At 43.3% G+C, this 24,255-nt stretch overlaps 2 protein-coding genes across 3 annotated transcripts in view; one reads left to right on the top strand and one right to left on the bottom strand.

The window, feature by feature from the left end:
- skia (v-ski avian sarcoma viral oncogene homolog a) overlaps positions 1-24,077 on the top strand; it is a 70,316-nt gene extending 46,239 nt beyond the window's left edge. The window contains exons 2-8 of one of the 2 annotated variants that reach the window (XR_005896334.1): positions 15,275-15,391; positions 15,985-16,100; positions 16,665-16,963; positions 17,090-17,427; positions 18,962-19,192; positions 20,001-21,564; positions 22,054-24,077. Coding sequence is in view for 1 of the 2 variants with exons in the window: in XM_041062351.1 (XP_040918285.1) it covers positions 15,275-15,391; positions 15,985-16,100; positions 16,665-16,963; positions 17,090-17,427; positions 18,962-19,192; positions 20,001-20,189 (1,290 nt within the window). In the remaining variant the exon portion in view is untranslated. Of the gene's footprint in view, positions 1-15,274; positions 15,392-15,984; positions 16,101-16,664; positions 16,964-17,089; positions 17,428-18,961; positions 19,193-20,000 lie in introns of both variants that reach the window. The other variant, XM_041062351.1, reaches the window with a different exon arrangement.
- The window catches only part of LOC121199043 (tumor necrosis factor receptor superfamily member 14-like), a 751,306-nt gene that overhangs the window by 323,083 nt on the left and 403,968 nt on the right, over positions 1-24,255 (bottom strand). The window lies entirely within an intron of this gene.

Below are 24,255 nucleotides of genomic sequence, written 5' to 3'. Positions count from 1 at the left end.
GAACTGGCTAGTTGGCATGACCAGCAGTGGCCACCAAAAATATCAACAAACAATCCCAACCTTCATCAGCATAAAATGGTCAATATAATCCTAACTGGACCAGAGGAGAAACCGGTGTGTATGCATCAAGGGCCCCAAGCACCCTTGAGCACACACAAACAGAGAGTGTGGACTGGATCCTCTCAGATGTTTGACACTTTTACACACAGACTGAGTGTAATTTCACCGGGCAGATTTGAGCCCAGGTTCTTGTCTTGAGTACTAGTGACCTAGTGGACCCGTGAAGACCTTTGATATAATAAATCTAATAAGTATGAAGAGAGAACATGTATTTTATTTATTTTTGCACATTACTATTTTAACCTGTATGAGACCGAGCAGCAGCGATCAGGCTGAGCTGGCATGTTTCTATGTGTTTGCATGGCTGCTGGTAAAATTGTTCAACACGCTGATTGGAGGGAGAAGAAAAAAACTCCCAGCTGGCCACAGGGCATGCAGAACATCATTAGTGCCAAGTGTCTGAAAGCTGTCGAAAACATTCCCATCACAGCACAACTGGAGTGCTCACTAACAACCCAGACCATTATGCCTCCTCTCCCCGAGTAAGGCAGCAGACAGAGCCCTGCAGACATTGAGATGTGACTTCAGTACATGCAGCACATGTGCAGTGGCAACCATTTTCTCTCACCTTAGTCGAGTGTGTCAAGAGTCTCAATGGAGAGTCTCTCGTCTCAGAAAAATGCATGTGACAGTTTTGGGACTTTGCTTGGGCAGTTTTCCTCCAAAAATACAGTTACAGGTACAGCAGTGGATGGAGCCCAGCATCCTCTGTCCCCTGTGGGACTGGCTGGAACTCCAGTCTGCTGTTTTAATGACTGTTGTAGCCACATATTCCTGATGCAGCATTACATGAACATGGCTGGTGTCCCCAAGCATCACTTAGCCTTAGCAGCACATGACCTGATGTCTCTCACTGAAACGCTTCTCCTTTTTTTTTCACCTTGCAATTGCCAACTTCCTGTCTGACAGACTTCCATGTACACACTTGTTTGTTTGGGCAATCTCTCTCTCTCTCTCTCTCTCTCTCTCTCTCTCTCTCTCTCTCTCTCTCTCTCTCTTTCTCTTTCTCTCTGCCTCTCTCTCTCTTTTTAGTGGTTTGGAAGTGAGGTGTAAAATGCTGTTAAAACGCCACACGCTCAAATGTAATCTTTCCTACTGCAAGTGGACCAGCAGTGGTAACATGAAAAAAACAAAATACGTGAACCCTCTCATCTCCATACCATTATAGTGTCTGAGTGAAGGGAAAGCAATCACCGGCCATATTCAGGTGTATTCACTTGACAGATACTCTAATTGCGAGAGCTTTTAACTGATGCAAACGCTGCTAATGCTAATCCCGATGCCACTCATGTCTGCTCAGATGATACTACAGTATTTACTGTGTGATAACTGGTTGTCACAGGCAGGTCAGCGGCTGCACTGGCTGCTCTGACAGCTGCTTGACTGTGTTGTGCTCTAAATGTGAAGGGAACTGGAAGGGCTGTCTGTGGGGACTGCGCATTAAACCAGCAATACGGTTAACAGGGATTTGTGCTGCTGGTGGAATTCCTGTTTGATATATTATTTAAGGAAGGCATGGGATGTCAGAGTACTTAACAAATGGGCCACTTTTCACTTTCATATCATTAGGGTGAACACACACACACAAACATATATATATATATATATGTATATATAGCTACCAACCATCAAGGCAGTGTGTTGTATTTTACACAGCACACTTTATTCATTTCAGCCTTCCCCTCCCTGTTTTTCCCTGTCTCTCCACATAATAACACTTGAAGACCACAGTTTGCATCAAAGCAACCAGCATGTGTGAGAGCTTGTTTCTCAGTGTCAGATGATGGACTCAGCATGGTGCTTGTATTGACCCGCCATGTCTGCAAATGCATTAGAGCAGCCACACTTGGCCCACTTAATGCCTAACTACAACAAACATGGCCATCAGTGGATACAGCCACTGTTTTGTGCAGCATATAGGGAGCCGCTGTCTGCTTATGAAGACCCAGTGTGTTCAGTGGTTTGTCTAAAAAGCAGGGAGGCCCAGGTGGCGGGACCTGTCAGACGAAGGCCTGGTCAGGAGAGTGGCAGTGGCTAGTCATGGTGTCTGAAACAGCTGACAGCCTGACCTAATCCTACCCCACAGACAGGAAGGAAAAGGAGTGTAGCCTCTGGCCATCTGAGCTCTGATCTCTGAGAGACTAGTTGTTTTGTGTACAGCGAGGGGTTAGTTATTGGGCAAGCAGCAGGAAGATTTGCTGAAAAACACCAGGGCTAAAGGGGGAGCTTGTAAGCTTTACTCACATTTGTCTACAACTGATCTTATCACATCTGATATTTTGGAATAAAAGCTTTAGAAATTATATTTTGATTTAATTTCAAATATTCTGAAAAATAATACTGAGTTTCTCCAGAATTTCACTATTATGATGAGGTAAGCAAGATTTAGACAATAGATCAGGACACTTAAAGCACCTTCTTAAGATACATACAGGTACAGACAAAATCTCTAAAGCTCAGTTGTTGCTGCTAGATTTAAGTGTAGAAAACAACTGAGAGTGGATTGAGGCAGACAACAGATGTGTTGGGGTGATCTGTGACATTTCAGAGAGACGTAGCTGCTAAGTTTGTCCAGTTTCGAACACAGAAAGTAAAGACCAGCCTTCTAACTTACACCCAGTGGTTTTCCACGAGTTTCCCCTGCAGGTGACATGTGTCCAAAGATTTAACCCTGCTTGCTCTTGGTCAAAGTGCTCAGGGGAAGATAACTTGGTTTTCTTGGTCCTGGTTTTTAATCAAAGGGATTGAGCAGATAGTGACTGACAGGCTTAACTATCATTGCTGACCTCCTCTGGTGTCAGTCCCTCAAACAGTCCTAATCCCACCACATCCTGTCCCAGTTGCTAGATCACACACATCTGACCAGATCATGCTTCGGGCAAAATGCATCCAGGGCATGTAGTTGAGTTGCTGGGGAAAAGTGGTGGATTTTCTTATGGAATTTTGTGCCAACTCTTGTCACTTTATCTGATTCTTTGACCGTCACCGCAGCGAGCCGTGCAGGGGTTGGGACGGAGTGTCTTGGCTACAGAGCCAAAACAGTTCCCGCCTCCTAAATCAGAAATAAGACATATTTTGGCTTTACCCATTTGTTGTGTTTACGTTTAACACAAGCTGTAAACACAACTGCACATGGCTGAACTGGATAATCATAAATATATTTACCCTCATTCTGAGCCAATGACCTGTCTTGTTTACTGTGGCTCAGCACTCCTGCAGGTGCTCTTGTGGACGGGAGGTGGATGTGGTTATAAGAGGATCCTTACAGATTCACACCTTTTATTACGCTGTAGACCATGATATCACCTTCTCAAATGCTAGAGGCTTGTTTATGTTATCAACAATTCATTTACAGCTACTGAGTCACAGCAGACCACTCCATCTGTGAATTATCATCCCATGAGCCCTTTTTATTTGTATTGTGGCTGTATCCTGGAAGCATTAACTGAAATGAATATCATGTCTTACAAGTTCCGGGCTGCATCCGTTTCCTTTGCAAAACAGACCAAGTAAATCCTTTGCATGCTATTCAGTTTATCTGAATGTGGTTGCAATGCCCTGGCTGACTCGAGTACTATAGCCCTGAGTAATACACCAGTAAAAGAAGTTTGTTACAGTGTACCTGTCTGTCTTGTCCAAATACTCTTTACCACAATGTCTGTGAGATCAGTGCTGCTTCTATATTTATGCATCACTCAGTGGAGCCTTATAATAGAAGTTTAAGATGTCATTATAGAGTTTTCATTATTCATGATGCATTGTAGCCATGGTAGAAGTGTGGCGGTGAACCACAGATAGGGGACACTGCGTCTTTACTCCAGCTCAGCAGATAATGTCTGTAATGCCGGGAGCTTTCAGAGTCTCCCATGAGGCAGCATCTTTATCAACCCCTGCCCCCCCTCCAGCTGTAGGTGTCAGTGAGATAGAGACAGAGAGGGCAAGAGAGAGGTTAAGACTGTAATTGGTGGTCTGTCCTGGTCCCTGGTAGTGGAGGGCTCCAGGGATGAGGCTTTAGCAGGCGTAATGATGCCTGTAAGATGAGATGGGATTTGACTGCAAGCCCCCACCCTCACTTAAATCCCCCTCATCCTCCTCTCTGACAGGAGGATCCACGCACGGCAAAGTGCCAGTGCACATGATTACAAGGACACATGATGCACTCACAATATGGCAAACCATTATTAGCCATTCCCTTGTCCCATTTTAGTAAATCTACCCAAAACCTTTTCTAAAATCAAGAAACATGAACAGGTTGTGGACACAAGTAAGGAACGCTGCAAATTCTTCATGTCAGATTTCATATTGTAACCTGACATAATTCCAGAAACCTTAAACCTGTCCTAATCCTCCCAATTTAGTGAAAACGTCATGCAAAAAGAGAGAGTGTGTTCGTAGGAAGTGGGACAGGGAGGGTGTCCGTCAGCACCTAGTCATCTGTTTTGTTTGTGGTGCCAATCTCAGTGCAGTTAAGAAGGGCTGAGGGTTTGTTTTAGGTGTTGGGATGTGATTTATCATTATGGGATGAGGCCCATCTCTGCAGCTTCACTCTGCTGCTGTGAGCTCCTTTGATGTGTGGGAGTGGGAGGGTTTGCTTTTTTTGGTGTGTTTGCATTTGTGTGTATGTTTGCATAAGGCATTGTGACTTCAAACAAGTGTGGAAACATATACACACACACACACACAGACACACACATACATACACACGTGTCTGTGTGCATGTTTGCACAGCAGTCTTGGCTAGGTTGTCACATGTCAAGGCATCTGCTACAGTGCGGGCTGGACTGGGGTACCCGAAATGCCTGCTGGTGTTCCAGTGCCCTGTAAGTAATACTTAGAAATCAAACCGCGGATTTGTGTGTGTGTGCGTGCGTGTGTGTGTGTGTGTGTGTGTGTGTGTGCATCTATGCCCTCTGCCTCCACGCCAGCTGGCAGCAGCATCCATGCCCACCCCCCCAGTACTATTTATGTATTTGCTCAGCCATGCGACTTAACCCTTTCACAAGCAACCTCAACCTTAGGGCACGTTACACTCCAAGCAGAAATATGCCCTATGCCCCGCATTCCCTGATCCTGCACACACACAGACACACTACTCCCCTTGTTGCCCATAATTCACATCTGGCCTCCTTTAAAATGGGGCAGCTCTTTGCACCAATGTAAGGAAAAGAGCCATCAGCAGATTCCTCCTCACTCGCGCCTCCCTACAACCTTCCTCCATGCAGAAAGCAACATTTACGAGGGCTGTAAACGCAGGAATTTTCTTCCCCCCTCTGCTGCTCCACAGCTCTGATGCCAAACAAAATTCTGGCTCATCACAGCCTTTGCCAATCAACCCAAATTATGAAAATAGTTAGGTACTGTAACTGCAAGAATTGTAAAAACTGAACTACAGGCCTTTGATTTTTACCCACAAACAAAAATTCTGTATGGCTGAAGGAAATGATGTTCATCAGCACCAGCTAGTGTATGGGTTTAGGCTGTCTTCCAATATTATGAACTAGTAAGCATTCAGACGTCTTTATATGAGATTGGACACACATTCCAAAGTGCAGGCACACACACACACACACACACACATACACACACACACACACACACACACACACACACACACACACACACACACACAGATCAATGGAAAATGTCCATTAGTGTATAAGCAGGGATTAGAGCAAGTTTAAAAATGGAGCAAATTGAGTTATCCTGCTTTTAGATGGCTCTAAAACATTTGTTGTCTGAGATCATAAAGGGGGCATTAAATTCTTTTCTTGGTTTTATTTAGTTTTATTATTTATTTCAAGACTGGTCTGGTCTAAAAGCAAAGCTGCAGACATAAACATGCTTTATGAGCAGGATTTTCTTCACTTTGTTGATACGCTCTTTAATTAAATGCCAAAGGTCAGACAATCAGTGTCATCCACCCTCAAAATAATGAATATTATCATGATTTATTACATATTTATTGTAAAATAGATTAAAGCAAACTGTTACAGTTTAGCTCTAAGAGTATGTGGATGTGTTGTGAAAAATTCTGGGAAAAAGCACAAAACATTTGAAATTTGTGTGGAATATTTGATGTGAACATTAAAAAGTGCAACTGATAAATTGATCTGCCAATATTGTTATTTGATATTATCTGATCATACATTTGTGAGGGTGTATGGGTATATGACCTTTGGGTCTATGTTGAGGAACATTCCAGTGCCGGTCACATGCCGGTAATGACACTGCATTCAGCACTTCCAGTGTATCAGTATAACTTGTTAATGTTAGCATTTGATCCGTCTAAAAAAAGCACAAGCCAAGAAAGGGATGGAAAAGGAAAATCTATGGAAAAGTCCAGCTGTATTTACTTACCCCCCACCCCCCCATTCTCCATTTTACGTTTTTGAGCTTTCCTTCTCCTCGGTGGGCCGATCCCTGGCTCTGTCCGGCTGAGGAGAGCTAGTCTCTCACCATTCCCACGGAAAGAGTTGCCAAAGCAAATTTGGCGAGAGGAAATGGAGACCCTGCTCCCTTCCCAAACCTCCCAATCTCTTCCCTTTCCTTCTCTTTTTCTCCGTGTGTGTGTGTGTGTGTTTGCATTCAGAGCTGTTCTGCATGGCCTGCAGGCAGCAGTGGGAAGGCCTGCGGTACAAGAGGAGTCGTTCATTGCTCTCCCTCTCATTATTTGTACTTAGAGTATACTCTGTCTTTCCATGCATATCACTGTTGTCATGTGAAACTTGTGAAAGAACAACTTTGGTGATTCCATGTTCGAACTTAAGTTGTGAAAATTTTATGACCATTGGTTCATTTAAGACCCATCAGACAGATGTACGGTGGTCGAACAAAAAACAAGGCTGCTTGTCTTCATTTCCTTTTGGATAAGCAGGAGTTTTATCTGAGAAATCCTCTGTTTGTGTGTCTGACTGTTGCTCTATGTTCAGACTTGATCCCTTGCCACAAACTGTTTATTCTTCTCTTGTTTCTGTACTTTTTTCCCCTCGTTGCCTTTTTTTCTTCCCTTCTTTGCCTCATTGTCCTTCCCTGTGTTTTTACTGATGTGTTTGGGAATGGTCCATCCTTTCCTTTAGGGACTGGGAAATTAATTTAGCCTCTTGTTCTCTTCAGTTGTGATGACAGTAACCTAGCTTAGCATTGTGTAGCATAGCATAGCATAGCTTGGCTTCATGTAGCAAAGCTAGCACAGCTCTTTACTGAGAACTTCTAATGATGGGTACCTTTGTCCTAAAGCTAATGTGATTAAATGCTCCTAAATTTTGATTTTGCATTAAGTCACATTGTTGTGATATTTGAGAATTTGTAAATAGGCATTTTGTAATAGCACAGTGTTCACTAAAAGAAACAAATGCATAGGGTTAGATATTTATACTATTTATGCTATGAACACATTTTGGCCAGTTCCAAAAAAAACATGCTAAGGTTCAGTATCCACCTGTCACCTGTACTTCGATCTAAGGCATGATTCACCATGTGTACATGTTCCAGTTGAGGACAAACTTCATGCATTGAACAGTTAGCAGTTAATGCAAAGCTCTACAGCAAAGATATTTTTACAACCTTTTGACTTAATCAGAGACACATTTCATCACATATTGAAAACTTATGTTTTCTGGCAGTTGTTTTTATCAGTTGTTACAAGTGTTTAACCTTTAGCCTAGCTAGTGACAGCAGCTCTGGGAGGTTTCTGCTCTGTTTTGTCTACTAGCCTCCATGGACTCTTCCTGGAAGTGGAGACCTCAGGAACAACAGCAGACCCGCTGCCATAAAAATTTCTGGGAAAAAAAATTCTCAAATGTAAATGTTGAAATAAGAAAGAACTGAAACGTCGGTTTTCTAGCATTATGCTGTCCCTCCAGGAAAATGCTGGGAGGTGACAGGAGAGCTAGCATATTTTGTCGGAGCAGCAGTATCAATACAAGCTGTTTTTGGCTAGGACTGTGGAAACACAGTGTCTTTTTGTTTTTCTTTCAAGTAGCAGGGGAATGTAGGAGAAGCTTCCCTGCTAATGGGATAAATGATGGGTTATGTGAGGAGAGGTGGTACAGGCAGGTACTGCTGGGGCCTCCTCTCTATATACAGCTACCTGATAGTCTGAACATCTGCCATTTGTCTGAGCACACACATGCATATATACACACAGTCCTGTGTTTTTGCCTGGCAGGTGCCTTTGCCTTCCAGTCGTAATACTGTTCTCAACCCACTCAACAAGTTAAAACTTGCTCTTTATAATTCCAAACTTGAAGGGACTAAATCTAATTACTTATGTGCTGAGCGCAGGAGAAATTACTCATCACAAAATCAAAGTGAATATTAGATGAGGTCATTTCAAGTGTAGTCAGCAAACCAGTTCATCTTGGAGTCGGAGCTCTGCCTCAGCAAGACTGAGTACCAGAGACTCTTGAATAATAACATTAATTTGATCTTTTGCAGTGCAGTGCTGCAATAGTTTGATTGTAACTATGTAAAGTGTTTTTGCTATTTACTTCATTGAAGACAGAGGCCCCATTGTTCTCTGTGACTCCTCAGCCAAGGAGACGATGGTGGGATGAACTAGTTGCCAAAATTGGAGCTCTGCGTGTGTGTAACCCACAAACGCACAGTCGAAGAATCTCACTTGAGTGAGCAGCCACAGTGCTCACTGTATTTTTATCCTGTATGTTTGTCTCAGTGATGAACTGCACACAGTTACAAGGAGAGGAATAAGTGTCATTCTGACTGAGACATTAGCATAGACAGGTGGTGAAAAATCATCTCTCCACGCAGAACAGCTCACCTTCTCAACACTGCTCACAGCAATTCAGCACAAGCTCAAACCCCAGGGGCAAACTACAGTGCTACATACAGCTTGTTTGTTTGCTCCAAGTCCAACAGCTAATAAATTCAGCCTTGAACCCGAGTGTCTCTGGTCAGCCCCCCCCCCCTTTTTTTTTTTTTTGCATAAACAGTGAAGTGACATGTTGTCTGACACCTGTTTGTTTCCCAGCATATGTGGGGTTTTTGTGGCGGTTTTGTGTGAGGCGAGCTAAGCTCTCACTTTGCCTCCAGGAAGGGCCCCTCCCTTTCCACCACTATGGGCCCCTTAGCAAGACATGCAGGGAGGCCAAAGTCAGGTCACAGGCAGGGTGCGGCTCCATTCACCCTCCTGAGTAAAGAAACAGCAAAGAAAATAGGTTGTTTGTCCTTTCATCTTGGCCTAGTCTGGGGGGGGATGCTGGGTTAGGCAACCTGTTTTGCACCATACCACTACAAGCTGTTTGTCTCTGACAGCCATGTGGTCTTGGCACATAATGTGATCAAAGCAGAAAAGATTTCTTGCTAAAGGAAGTGGCATCACTGATAAGTGGTAATTTAAACAATGCCCAAGATTCAAACAGCACTGAAACAGTTTTTTCAATGATTGAATGTGTTGTTAAATTATTTATGTAAGATATTGTTTCTAAACCATTCTGAACACAAGGGCCACTTTCCAGAGCTTTCAGCTATGTTTCACAGTCTTCTTCAGCTAGTAGTTTTGTTATTTGTCATTCTTCTAGAAGTGAAAGTTTTCTGCAGAGGCAGACCATGAGAGGCAGTTAAAATCTGCAGATAAAAACTAGTTAAACAGTCCCCAAGTTAGCATTTTGCTGTCAAATGTTCACTCTCTGAGCCACTATTCAAAGTTATCATTCATTGCTCAGCTTTTGTGTATTTTTATTTGAGTTACACTTTAGGAATACTAGAAATCAAATCAATTAAATTATTGACAATCAATTGACAAGTTTTGTTTCTGGTGTTATGTACTCATGGTGATAATGGGGGATTTGGTTTTTATGACAGCCATCTTGTTCCATGAGATTGTAGCAGAAGGGTTTTAGACCCTGTTTACCCATGCTTCTTGAAGTTTCTGTCTAACTTATTCTGCTTGCTTTCTTTCTCTGCGACTGGAATCTTGCTTGTTTGTAGAGGACATCCGGTAATCTATGACACAGGAAACGCACTCAGACAGATAGACGAACAGAGTGGGGCGGAGGGTGTAGGGCAGACAGCAAGAGGAGGGAGTGGCAGAAAAAATAACAAGGGGGGGAGGTGAGGGGTGGGGAGTAGATGAAAATGACAGATTGTATCAAGAAACAGACTCTGTGTTACCTAATAAAAGGCTGTCTGTCACAAGAGCGACTCTGTTCAAAGCCAAGTGGATTTGGTGGCTTTTTTTTTGGCGACACTCCTGTTTTCAACACCATAAGATGCGAAATTCTCACATCAAAACTTTCCTAAGGCGAGTTTCACCTTAGCCTGGAGCTTATTTCCTGAGATCAAGTTTTGAAAACACAGTGATTCTGTAAACCTTGAGCTCCCTCGCAGGCCCTTTCCAGCAGAGTTCAACAAGAATAACCTTTTCTCCAAATCTGATGCTTTCTTGACTGCGTGTAACTCTAACTGAGTAGGACTCGAATTTGAAATTAATTGTAGATACGTTAGTTGGATGCCTTTTTTGGTGGTGTTTGACATAAATATATCTTATCTCCCTGCTGTCTTCATGATAGAGAGATATTTATCCTCCTATCTGCCATTTTCTTCTTCCACCAAGTGCTTGGATGGAGTTTGATCAGCTGGAGAAAACCTCTCCATGACCTTTCTCCTGACTGACTCATTTGTAGCCCTTTGCTTCCTCAGTTTACTAGCTAACAGAAACAACCCTTCTGATTTGTTAAAAAAAGGTACAACAGAATAAAGAACCCAGTGTGTCTCCAAAAAGCACCTCTGATTTGGAACATTTCATGCATTCCTTCAGGGTTTTTTATAGCACTCCTTCCCCACAGTGGGACCACTGGGGGTCTTTAAGAGCATTTCAGAATGTCCACAGCTTGAGGAGGGGAAATATAATTTAACTGCCTAAAGGTCAACATAGTGAAAGTGTAACAGAGTCAATTTTAATCACAATTTTCACTTCCCTAGCTGTGTTTCAGTTACGCAAGTTTTCTCTAAACTACATGTGTCCTCAGAATCCTCCTCAGATGGGAGGCCTTGTGGAAATATTGGGGCTTTGTGGTCTAATACATATTCATTTTAGTGTCCTCAGCATTTAGAAATTACCCCTTTTTTTCTTTACTTTATATATGTCCGCTGCAGTAGCATTGGAACACTGATAAAGATTCTTTCAGAAAAAAAAAAAGATGCAGCAGTGCAGCAAAGATGGTTTTGGTAAGGTACGAGCCTTAAGAAATCCTTTGCTGTGCATTGTTAAAGAAGCGCTGTTCGTGGTGTTTTGTCTCACTGTGACAAACAGCAGTGGCCTGCAGACAGAGGAAGTGTTCTGAAACTGTGAGGGTTTCAAAAGGCACAGACAGTCTTCAACCGAGAAGCCTGTTATCACCCCACCCATCCTGTCTCTGCCACACTTACACACAGAACTATACTAACAGACATATACACCCACATCCACTTGCCTAGACACGTGCTCACACATGAGCCCCTGCATGCCCCCCCCCCCCCCCCCCCCGTCATGGCAGCTGAGACAAGCCTAACACTCTCACTATTTCCACATATGCTGTTGAGGATTTGTGAGTTTCTCATGCAGGGGATATTACTAACTTCCATGTGTGAAGTAAGGGGCTGTAAATCAGCATTTGACAGATATGTGCTTCAGAGGTCCAGTGCTGATATTTTGTGCCATAATGTCATGCCAAAAAAAAAAAAAAAAGAGAACTTAGATAGAGAACCACAACTTTTCACTGGGAGCCTGGATAATAATCAGAAAATGATATCTGACTTTTAGTAAAAGGCAAATGTCATCTGCCAGACACCAGTGTAAGGCTACTGCGTAGATATTATGAGGTGTCGTGTTCTCAGTGTGAGGTGTTGGAGCTGAGTACATAGACGGTGCAGTCTGGGCACGTCTGACACACACCTCAGCTAATCGGCAGGTCTTATCTTAGAAGTGTGACATCCTGTCTATGCTGTGTAATCCACCCCGCATCATGAAGGGGGTGGGCTGCAAAGTGCATGGATGTATGCACACGCACACGCACCCAGGGACCCACATAGGAAGATATCGTGCTCTCTAATGGGATCATTTTAAGTGAATCATATTATAATGAACTCACACCAGTCCTCATTTTTGCACCGGATCCCCAGCTCATGGGCCTCTGAGAACCAGTGCCACAGACATCACCCAGGAGCTTTTTTTAAAATAGGAATTCTCAGCCCGGCTGTCTGTTTGCCTCATGTCTCACAGTCCCACTGTTCAGTAATCGAGACATGCAGATTTCTCCCTCCCCGAAGCCCCTACCGCTGAGCCCAAAGAGCTCAGCTGCCAGTTTTGTTGACCCCCCGACGCTCTCCTATGTCCAAGATTACCGGGGCCGGATCTCGCCCTGATGGAGAACCGCGGCGTTGGCAACTGGTAATCCACGAGACGAGGACTGGCACGTGGCACAGACACTCTGCCCAGAGGCAGCACTGTATGTGTTTGTGTGCGTGCGTGTGTCTGTGCGTGAATGATCAGCCACTCTCTGGGCTGAACTGCAGGGACTAGCCTCTTGCCTCTAGCCCTGCTTCACTGCCCTGTTATGTAGGGCATATCTCTTCATCTTTAGATAGAACACAAACCTACCGACCACAGTCAGCTCTCCTCTGTACTATTGTTTGGAATCATATTCTGTCTCTTTAGTACATTTAACAATTAAAATCCATCTTCTTATTAAAAAAGAAAGGGATTTTAAAATCATGTCACTAAAAACAAAAAGTAGCAGTACACAGTTGTGCACACCTTTTGCTTTTTTGTGCATAAATAAGATATAATATATAGCTAGACATAATATTTCAGCTAGTTGAACATATATTTTAGTTACAGTCCTGTGAATCCTGATGAATCCTAGACTTTTCATCTAGCATGTGTTTGTACAGTGTTGACATATGCATCAAGTGGTGCAACACTACTCACGACATGACCTGTTTGCACTTGACTCTTTTTTTTATAGACCCTTAGACTAAACATACCAGAAGTAACCTCAAAATATCACTAGACAACAATGTGTTGGATGCAAATAAATGCACCATAGGAGCTCAGACAACAAACAGCTCATGCAGTTATACTGATTCTGTACAGAGGACTAGACACAAGTGACATCCTTGGTCATGGAAACACTCTGATGCTGTTAAGGAAAGTCACTGAAAGTCATGGACTTGTGCATCAGGGCCAGGTGGATCGAGGGCAGCTGTCACATCGGCAGACCTCGGCGGTATTTGCTCGTCTAGCCACGCTACTTTCCTGTAAGAGCAGCTCTGATTACACACACATGTGGCATAGCATGACACGCTGCCAGCATGGTCGAGAGAGGGAGAGTGCCTAACCCCATTACAGATGACCACCTGTTGACACCATGCAGGGGGTGGTGTATGTGTGTGTGTGTGTGTGTGTGTCCACTCCTGCACACTGCAGCAGTTTGCTGGCAGAACACTGTCGATTCCTGAGGGAGATCCTCAGAGAGAGAACATGAGAGCGAGAGAGCACCACAAAGTGAAGCAGAGAAACAGAGAGCTGTAGAAGTGAATATATCCCCTCTAGAAAAATTGCTGTTTTGACAGATCCAGTCCAGATCTGCATTACATGTGTGACCTCCACTCCAACACAGGACCTCGAAACACTGAGAAAGAGTGAAAAACATAAAACATGTACAGTAAGTTCAGATGTAAACAGCTGAACTTTGTTTCAGTAGTCAGGAAAAAATCATGTAGCGTTCCTCACATTTTATTTTATTGTATTTTGAAAGATTTATTTCCAAGAATGTGGGTTTTATATAACTGAGCTATGGTTGTCAACCTTTTCGAGTCACGACCCCTCCAGAATAATCAGATTACCTCAGGTGATGTAACAGGTGACCCACTTTATTTTTAATGTTATTTTATTTTGTTTCTCCACAATCATCTGGCATGATTGGGTGTCAGGACCGCCGAGTTGAGAACCATCGTTTTGAACACTGTATAAGGAGGATCATGAGGTCTAAAAGCTGTCAGGATTTAAATCCTTGAAGAGAAAGCACCTCAGAAATGATACGATTCCTTTTCTCTGGAAAATTAACAGTTTTTTATTTTATCTTTATTTAGCATTTTTATTACATGCTCACATAAGAGCCATACAAAGCAGCACCGTCTCTGTGCAGTTGGACTTAAAGTTGGATAGTTCATTTCCTGCTGTGTTTCATCAGCTGTCTAATCTGTCCTTCACCAGCTGTGGCTTTGTGAATCCAGGTAGCTGTAAAAATGGTCCAAAAAGAGAGGAAAAATGTTAGCTCAGGAGTATTTGGAAAGCTGCACACACTCTGTTCAATCTGAAATGCAGTGAAATTTCTCTTAGTGTGTGTGTGCGTGTGTGCGTGGGTGGGTGGGTGTGTGTGTCTGTGTGTGTGGCAGCTAGTGACAGCCACAGCTTGGAGAGGCTGAGGTCATAGCCACAAAGCCAGCCTAATGGGGGAAAGAGAAACAAACCCCTACTTGTCTGTATGTATGGGTGTATCTGTGTGTGACAGACAGATACACACACACAAACACACACACAAAACACACACAGACACACACTGCCCCAGTCACCTCTTGCCTCCTCTCTTGGCTGCCCATGAGCAAACACGATTGTGTGTGCGTGCGTGAGAGTGTGTGTGTGTGTGTGTGTCTGTATGTGCGTGTGTTTGTTTGTGTGCAACTTAGTAACCCTGAAGCAACTTCCTGAGCTACAGAAAGACACACAAATACACACAAAGTCAACACCACGCCTAAATTTAAACACACACTACAGCTATCAGACACTTCTGCTGGCACTCCTCTATCCAGCATCCACACACACACACACACACACACACACACACACACACACACACACACACACAGCCATTGGTCTGTCTGACAGTATTGGGTGCATTTTCAGTTCACTGACATTGTAGTGTGACAGCCCTGAGCCAGCTGCCAAGTGGGCAACCTGAGGTGCATTCATATCACGTGGGAAAAATAATCGACCTGGATGTGTGTACACATTCAAACTTGTTTGACATGGAGCAGATTTAGTTTGATTGGTGATTTCAGAGTTTTCCCTGAGTGAAATACAAGTCTCATTTGTAAATGCTGTCCTACATTTTAAAACTTAAAACCAATGTCTTTTTTTTTTTTTTCCTACCAGGCATCTGATCCCCCCCTGATCAAAAAGCCCAAACATGAAGACTTCCCATCACAATCCCCACTGGCCGACAAAGAGAAGCAGCACGACTGGCTACAGTCCCTGTCCGCCTCCAACAAGGTTGGTGTCTGCTAAGCTCAGAAAGGAGATGTTGATGATGAAAATGATGCATGAGATGAGATGTCATGTAATATTATACAGAAGTTTTCAGATGAGGGTAGCGCTTAAATTTAGATTTGGCAGGCGATGCTAACAGAGGGGGGTAACTGTAGACACCATGAGTCCCACAGATTGACTTACTGAGATAGGGTGAAGTTTGAGAGAGCGGTGTAACAGAATATAACCACAGTATAATGATGGATGTCCCCTGTGAAGATCGATATTCCCTCCCCAAAAAATTAGCGTGGAGGTATACTTACTCTGTCTTCAACAATTAATCTTCATGCTTAGCCCTCTCCTGTCACACAACACGCCAAACTCTAGCATGATCCCATTCACACCCTTCTCATCCATGGACTTGTCTGCATTAAAAGAACGGCGAGCATTTACCGCAACCTACAGCACTTTGTAACACAAATAAGTATTAGAACCAGTATTTATAACCAAAAATGGAATAACCCTTACTGACTTTTCAGGCTGTATTATTATTAAATATAATTTCCATTACTTGTGATTTAAAGTATTATCTCTGTCTCTATCTGTCTTTTTTCCAGGGGCTTAACTGCATCCAGCCCAGGCAGAGGCCGTCAGCTTTCAGGCCCTGGTCCCCCCATATCTCTGCTGGTGATAAGGAGCCCTCCAGTCACCCACTGGCCCTGCTGAGAGACAGGTGAGACCAGGAGCACAGCACAGGACCAGATCCAAAATAGAAGCTAGAGACAGCTCTTAACTGACTTCAAAAGAAATTAATTACAAAACAGTGAAATATCTGGAGTCTAAGAGAAGCTTTTACTGCAAGGGATGATAGCCATTTTGTTTAGCTGGATCTGATGAGCTCCCTGCACACTCTCTCACTTGTCTGGGTGGGCTGGTGTCACAGAGGTCAAGTCTGACTGTACCACAGCCTCCTACACTCCACCATTCACACACACATTTGACACACACTCATAATGTGGGCACCCACTTGTCATGGTGCTGCCAGTGCAGGCTGCACCATATCACAGTTGATCTGGCCCAGTTTCTCATGAAGTGGGAGGAAAGAGCTGCAGGCTCTTCATTTGAATGTTTCTCTACCCTGTTTGGCATAGGTTGTCCAAATCGGACCATACAATATGGTTCTGGCTGTGTTTACTTATATTTAGAATTCAGCTCTTGTTAATGAGGTGCTCTTGATTTGAGTTATTGCATGTAAACATCATGAGACATACAGTTCAACTGTCTGGTTTCCTCTTAGCTTCTACAACTACAAGAGTCTGGAGAATGGTGTGGCCCCCAATGTTGCCCTCACACCATTACCCCTGGGGAAGGTGGGTCCCTTGTCCCCGTCGGTACCCAGCACCTCCCACCCAAGTGGCGGTGAACCTCCGGGCGAAGGAGCCAACTCCAGGCCTCGCAAGAGAAGAGCCACAGGGGAGCTCCAGCCACCGGCACCAGAGGCCCCCTGCCCTCCGTCCTTCACTGCCAGCAAGCCACCGCCGCCTCAGGATGACAGGGACTCTGAGGTGGAGATTGAAGTGGAGAGCCGTGACGAATGTGAGTAAAGAACTCAGTGCCAGCAACTGAATATGTAAAGATCGTTTGTTATGAGGCTCGCCTTTAACAGTTCAACTTTTCCACAAACCTTACCCTCTCTTTCTTGTCTCTGCTCTCTCCCAACAGTCACTTCGTCCCTGTCCTCCCTGTCGTCACCATCTTTCACCTCGTCCAGCAGCTCAGCCAAGGACCTGAGCTCGCCATGCGCCCAAGGGCCCATCTGCACTGTCACGTCGGCCGCGGGCACCGCCCCTGCAGCCGCACCCGTCACACCCATTGCAGCCCCGGTGACCCCTCCAGAGCTGGGGCTGGAGTCGGAGCTGGAGAGCCTGAGGCAGGCGCTGGACAGTGGGCTTGACTCCAAAGAGTCAAAGGAGAAGTTTCTGCACGAGATTGTTAAGATGAGGGTGAAGCAGGAGGAGAAGCTAGGATCAGCCCTGCAGGCCAAACGCAGCCTCCAGCAGGTAGAGCTCCATTCATTCATTCATGTGATTGTTACAGTGTGATTATGTTGAAAAATGTCTATTAATCCATTATTCAGGTTTGGAAGTCAAAAGGTCACGTTGCTGGGGCGATTTCCCAGAGTCCCATCTTGTCATTTGTAATCCATGACCTGACTTGAACTTGCCTCCACTGACTTCAGATATGACTTGGGCTCATCTTGACTTGACTTTTGATACTTGGAGTGATACTTGATTCTCATCTGCCAAAATCAATTTGACAGGTATTTGGAATGTATGTTCAGCTATCATACCACATACAGGAGCTGCTTTACCTAAACCTACCTCTGTGTCATTCAAGGTCAACCAGTCAAATGTGTCAGTATAAGTCTGTGCAGAGGCTGTGATTGTCTAATTGGCTAATAACAGCCCACGTCATACAAACTATGACTTACAAATATGTTTCCTATGAATGCTCTGTGATGAGTGCCACTGTTGGCTCAGAGAATGGGATTTCCCAGCCCTAGCTGCCCCTGACAACTCATACAACGTTTTAACTTCCCACAACTTTTTTTTGTGAAATCGAACTAGAAAGAAAGTTTTCAAAGTTGGCACACCGAGGACATTACTTGAGCTTAGGCATCGAAATGCAGAAGTGGATTCAGAGTCATTATCACTGTCCGCAGAACTTAACATAAGTTGGCAAGTGATAACAATGACAGCGGATGTTGCTGCAGAGGGAAAGGCCAGACTTCCATTTTTATTTTTGGCCTTGGACGGAGAACAAGAAAATGCAGACGAAGGAGTCTGCGTGGGTGAGCAACACAAAATGCATCCTGAGCACGGAAAAGCGATTCAGCGTGACAGCACTCCACTTTCACTTTCCGGCAGTGTTCAGAGGAGCTTTGGAGCTAAATGTACAGTGGTCTTACTTTAAAACAACCCACTGGTATATTTCTTGCTGTGTTTAGCTGAACTAACCCTAACCCTGATGGTATTCAGAGAGCTCTTATGTAAAGCCTCTGCAGAGTAAGGGGTGTGATGGGGATTGTTTCTCTTCACTCTTTTTGTGGGAACTAACAAAGCTTGATGACAGACATGTTTGTCCCAACTGCTAGGTTCCCATGAGAAGACTATGGGTGTGTTACCACAACACACACACACACACACGCACGTGCACACACACTCACACTCTTTCAGTGATTCAGAGGAAGGAAACCTAACTTCTGTCAGCCCACACGTTGCCTTAACCCCTGACTTGGCTCAATGTAAACACTGACATGGATACTGCAGCCTTCTGTAACAAGTCAGTGCTTTTGGATGTCAACAGCTCAGAGACAAAGTAAAACAGCCATGTGACAGATATGTCCACTGGCATCCGCTACAGTTGCATAAGCACAGTGGGACAGTGAATTTTCTGAATGATACAGTTATACTGTTATACAGGTAGTTTAACAGCTACCTGTTAAACTTTTCAAAGTGATTAATTAATTAAATATAAACCCCAGGTCGATAGTTCCTGTCTTCATAGCTAACGTCTACAATCTCTTCTTTCCAGGAGCTGGAATTCTTGCGGGTGGCCAAGAAGGAGAAGCTGCGGGAGGCGACCGAGGCAAAGCGAAACCTGAGGAAGGAAATTGAGCGTCTGCGAGCCGAGAGCGAGAAGAAGATGAAGGAAGCCAACGAGTCTCGGATCCGTCTGAAGCGGGAACTGGAGCAGGCCCGGCAGCTGAGGGTCTGCGACAAAGGCTGCGAGGCCGGACGTCTTCGTGCGAAATACTCGGCACAGGTCAGTTATTGCGCATGTCGACGAAGATCGCGAAGGATTCAAGCGAGGTCTTAAGAATCTGCTTAGTTGTTGCTTTTTGACCTTTAAAATCTTTAAATATGGCCAAACGAGGCCATGCATGCAGGGAGACATGCAAACAACAGTCCAATGTGTGCAAATGTGATTGTAGAAAGTCTAGACAACACCCTCAGTGTAATTGCAGTGTTTCAGTGATTCACTCCCTCAAATATTCCCAAGGTCAGCAGAAGAGAAGGCAAGAAAAAAGCACATTTCCTCTTCCCCAGTCAAAAATAAATGGGTGTAGCTCCAAGTGCACAGACGTGTAAGTCCCCCACTGAAAGGAAACAGGAAGAGACGTCGACTTCCCTCAGGCACCATGGGAAATGCAGATTAGACAAAACAAGAGGGAGGTTATGCTCTCCAACTGCATCCGTGTGCCTGCCTGCAGAGGCTGCACTTGTCCTTGGAAGGCTGTCGTCAAGACAACATGTTTTAGATGTTCACGTTGTTACTGCAACCTGGGACAGGAGGACAGGAGAACAGGAGGACAGGACAAATTTGAAATAAAAGTCTGCAGAAGCTTCCAGTATCAACATGCTCTCAAAGATCATTGTGCTAAAAAGGCCACGTCTCAAGACCCTAACCCACATCACATATATCAGATACTGATACTGTCTTGAAATATTTAAAAAACTGTGTGTGTGTGTGTGTGTGTTGGTTGTGTAGAAAAGGCTCAGTTGTTGGATCATTCTGCTCCAAACCATCCTGGAGTCAGGATTTCAGCTGTTTCCTGTCATGTGTTTTCCAGATCGAGGACCTCCAGATGAAGCTGCAGCACGCCGAGGCCGACCGCGAGCAGCTCCGAGCCGACCTTCTGCAGGAGCGGGAGGCCAGGGAGCACCTGGAGAGGGTGGTGAAGGAGCTACAGCAGCAACTGTGGCCCAAATCCAACAGCAACAAGGATGTGACGCCCAAGGACATGTCAGCTGACAACTAACCCAGCAGCCAAACTCACCGCCCGACCGTTCACCCCGTCATCACGATCCCCGACATCACCTGCCCTACTGAGACCATAACCACACCCAGGAGACCTGGGCCAGCCACATCGCACCACTGTCCATCACGCTCGCCCTCCACATCACAAAAATGAAAGACTCTCACCCTCTGACCAGAGACCAGAGAGAAGAAATGAGGACCTGTGAGCTCAGTCATGCCCATGAAAAGTCAGGTGAATGTTTTCCTTGGAGAATGACTGGAAACAGCAAAGTACAATTCTGCAACAAGGAAGCATCTGTTTCTAAACCAAGCACTGACTCGCACCTTCCAGACTCACAGAACTCCAAACTGGATCACAAGAGTGAAAGAAAAACAGATGTATAGCATAAGGTGTGGTCGTCCCTGTATTTTCTCTGACGAGAAAATGAAGTGAGACTTTTGGACAGACGTCTGTGACAGTGAATGCTAAACGATGATCACATTATATTAGAGTTATACAGCTGTCGAGAGGTGCTGCAGCGGTGCAGCCGGGAGGGCGGGGCTCACACTTAACCTACAGTTCCCAAAAAAACGTCTCCCACCACCGTCCTTCGCCATGACGAAGGATGAGGAGGATTTTGAAGACATTATAAGCTATTTAAGAGACTACATAGCGATATGTTAAAAAAAAAAAAAGAAAAAGAAAAAAAAGGACAGTTTCTTTGTTTCTCTGTGCTCTTGGAGTTAAAAAAAATATAAAAGATACAAATAAATCAGAAGATGAACAAAACAAGCAGATGAACTTTCCACAGTGCCACCGTGGTTTTGTCGGTTTTTCAGGAAGCCATCACAGTCCACTGAAGGGAAAAGCATTGAGTTTGAAGTTTGAGAGCGACCTGATTTTTCCTCCTGTTGTTGTTTTACGAAAGTCATGGATTGTCATGGAGGTGGGGGGGGGGGGGGAGGGGACTTGCATCGGGGTCGATATCTTTCTCTCTTTGCGTCAAACCCTGGCCTGGATATTGGAAATAAAAACATGCTGTACTAAAGGCACCTTTTTTTAAGCGAGCACTTGTTTTGGATGATCAATAACAGTATCCAACAGTGTCCATCCCAGTGTGGCTCTTACTATGTCACACACACACACACAGACACACACACACACTGGCTGCCATATGTGTTTTTAAGCATTTGGGTCAAAACCCGGATGTCTTTATCTTCTAAAGATAAAATAATCCAGATGTGTGTGTGTGGCCTTGTTTTCTTGTCTTGTAACATTTGAGTGATGAAAGCCAGCATGTTTTTACTCCAACTGACACCAGAACCATCAAATCACAGTGGACTGGATGGGCCACCCTTGGCAAGAACCACAAAATGTTCATTTTAATTAAATTAAGGTATGTAAATATAAATATATGTTGGGTTTTTTTGTTTTTGTTTTTTTTTTTTTTACTTTACAATAATGAATCGCACTTTGTCATAACAAAAATACTGTTATAATGCATTGTACTCCCACAATTGTCTTCAGTCTTACTTTGAAAACATCATCTTATACATAACTGCTACCATATAAACCCAGTAAGCATTTTGTTGATTATATGCATCTCGAATAAATACTGTTGCTCTGTTTTCTTTAAGGCGAAGTATTGTAAATAAATGGAAAGAAAAAAAGGCTCTGCCTGTTGCTTGCTGACGCAGTCTGGGATTGTTAGAAAGTTTTTTTTTTGGAAAGACATTCTCCCTTTTCTGATGTAATATAATGACACAAACATCGCTTCAGCACCGGGTTAAAAGCCGTAACGAAATTTGACAAAACTTTGTTAACAACATACTATACATCATCAAAGTGATTTTTTTTTTCTTTCTTTTTTTTTTTTTTTTCTTAGGAGCCTGAACAAAAAGTCACATGTACCAAGATTCAGATCTTGGTTTTATCACAACAGGCAGAGACCATGAATCTGCCATCACACAGTGGGTACAATGCAATCAGAATGTACATTGTGTTAATGCTAATTTTTTTCTTTGGTTGTTGATGTTGTTTTTAAACGTGGAGATATTTTATTGCTTGTCTGTTATGTTCACTTTTTTCAATAGAAAACTCATATTTTCTTTATGCATGAAATTTGAGAAAGTTTGCCATACATATAGTCAGTTATTGGGCATTGATACTGTACATGTAAGGGTTTTATTGTGTTATGCAACATAAAGCAATTTGTCTTATTTACAAGAGGAAGAAGTAAGTTTTAAAAAAAAGCAACAAACCATATATTGTTCTTAAGAAAAAAAAACTTCACACTTGCAAAAAAAAAACAAAACAAAAGACAACAAAAAAAAAGAAGAAAAAAAAAAGAAATGCAATGCTGGAAAACCTCAAGTGCCTGGACGAGGGCGAAAGGTTTCCAGAGAAGGAAAACTGATGATGAAGCTGTTGGGGCGGGGCCTCTCATCAACTTCCTGTTTGCAGGTTTCAAATTAAATGACCCTCCCTCACTCAGCAGCTCTTTTTATCAGTATTCCTAAAACCAACCAGTTTACAAAACGTTTTTTTCCTTTTTCAATGCAGAGAACAATTGAACAAATTCTAGATGCTTAAGGCTTTTTTTCTCTGGATGAGTGCTTTTTTTTTTCTTCATTTGAAATCAATGATAAGCATGCTCAAACAATTTTTATAGAAGATCTTGAAAAGCCACTTGCTTCGGTGAATTGTTACTTTGGGTTGTACATAAAGACTTAACTGTTTATTCCCAGTTTGCTGACTTGTCCTGAGGCGGACATGTCGAGGGTAATTAAGAGGGCATTATGTCGAAAGCCCGTTTCTTATCCAACATTACTGATGTTGCTCAGAGAACGACACTGCGTCTGTGACTTTGGCAGACCTAAAATTGGTACATTTTGTAGTTGTTTTTACACTCAAAAGAGTTGATAGCCTATGTGTAGTTTACTTTACTCATGGTTTTCTACAAAAGAAGGGAGACGGTAATGACATTGGCTCTTCACTCTCCCACGCAAAGAGAAAAAAGCAGTTTAACAACGTCTTGTTTTCTAAAGGAGAATCATTTTGCTAAATAATGGACAGTAAAGCAGCAATAACAGTCCATATTAATAGACAAATACTAGCCAGTGTGAAGATTTGAATAAGAATTTTCAAATGTAAATATTTTTTTCATTTACAATATTGTATAATATATGTACATGGTGTTTCCTTTTTCAAAAAGAAATCTTTTTCTTACAATAGCTGTCTTGTTTTTGTTTCTTTTTTTTTTTTTTGGAATTTGTGTTTTAACTGAAATGTTTCAAAAACAGTTAATGCAGTGCGTAAGAGAATATTCCCTACATAAACATGTTAATCCATTTCTTTTCTCCTTTTTTTTTTTACTGTAGTCTTTATATTGAATGACTTTTTTCACCAGTTCATATATATTTTTAACAGTATGTTCAGTATCAGATAGCAGACCTGCAGTATGGGTCACACACAAACACACGCGCGCGCACACACACACACACACACATAAACATACAAACACACGACTACGCCACTTGCAGATTGTCTCCCCCTAATCCTCATGTATCTCTTTAGCCCTGTGCTGCTGCTAATACTATATAAACCTTACAATTCTAGAAATATTTTTATGTAAGAGGTAAATGTAAGCTTTCCCACTTATTAATACAACATATACAGTATGAAAAAAAAGCTTGGCTTATTCATCTATCTCTCGTTTCCCTCATCTTTTCACGCCTTTTCCCTCATCTCTCCTTCAACAACGCCCTTCCCCTTCTCTCACGACACGGACTATATTGTAAAGTAAAGGACTTTATGAGATTATGTTTGAAAATAGCTATGCTTATATACTACAGTGACTGAATGTACAGTGTATAGATGCATTACCAGAAATAAAGTTGTTTGTCCAGATTGACTGACCCAGTTTCTTATTATCGCTGCCTGTTTGGTAAACAGTCTAAACCCTAATTATCCTGCAAATACTGCAGACAGAGCGCTTTCCTCCTCTGATTCATCTCTCTGATGAATTCACTTCTCTGCTGGAATATGTGTTACCTACACATCTTGTCCTGCTGTCTGGACACATCAT

The sequence above is a fragment of the Toxotes jaculatrix genome, chromosome 2, assembly GCF_017976425.1.
Source record: "Toxotes jaculatrix isolate fToxJac2 chromosome 2, fToxJac2.pri, whole genome shotgun sequence".
Classification (NCBI taxonomy): Eukaryota; Metazoa; Chordata; class Actinopteri; family Toxotidae; genus Toxotes; species Toxotes jaculatrix.
The sequence above is the reverse complement of the archived record's forward strand: the minus strand, read 5'-3'. Positions and strand labels throughout refer to the sequence as shown.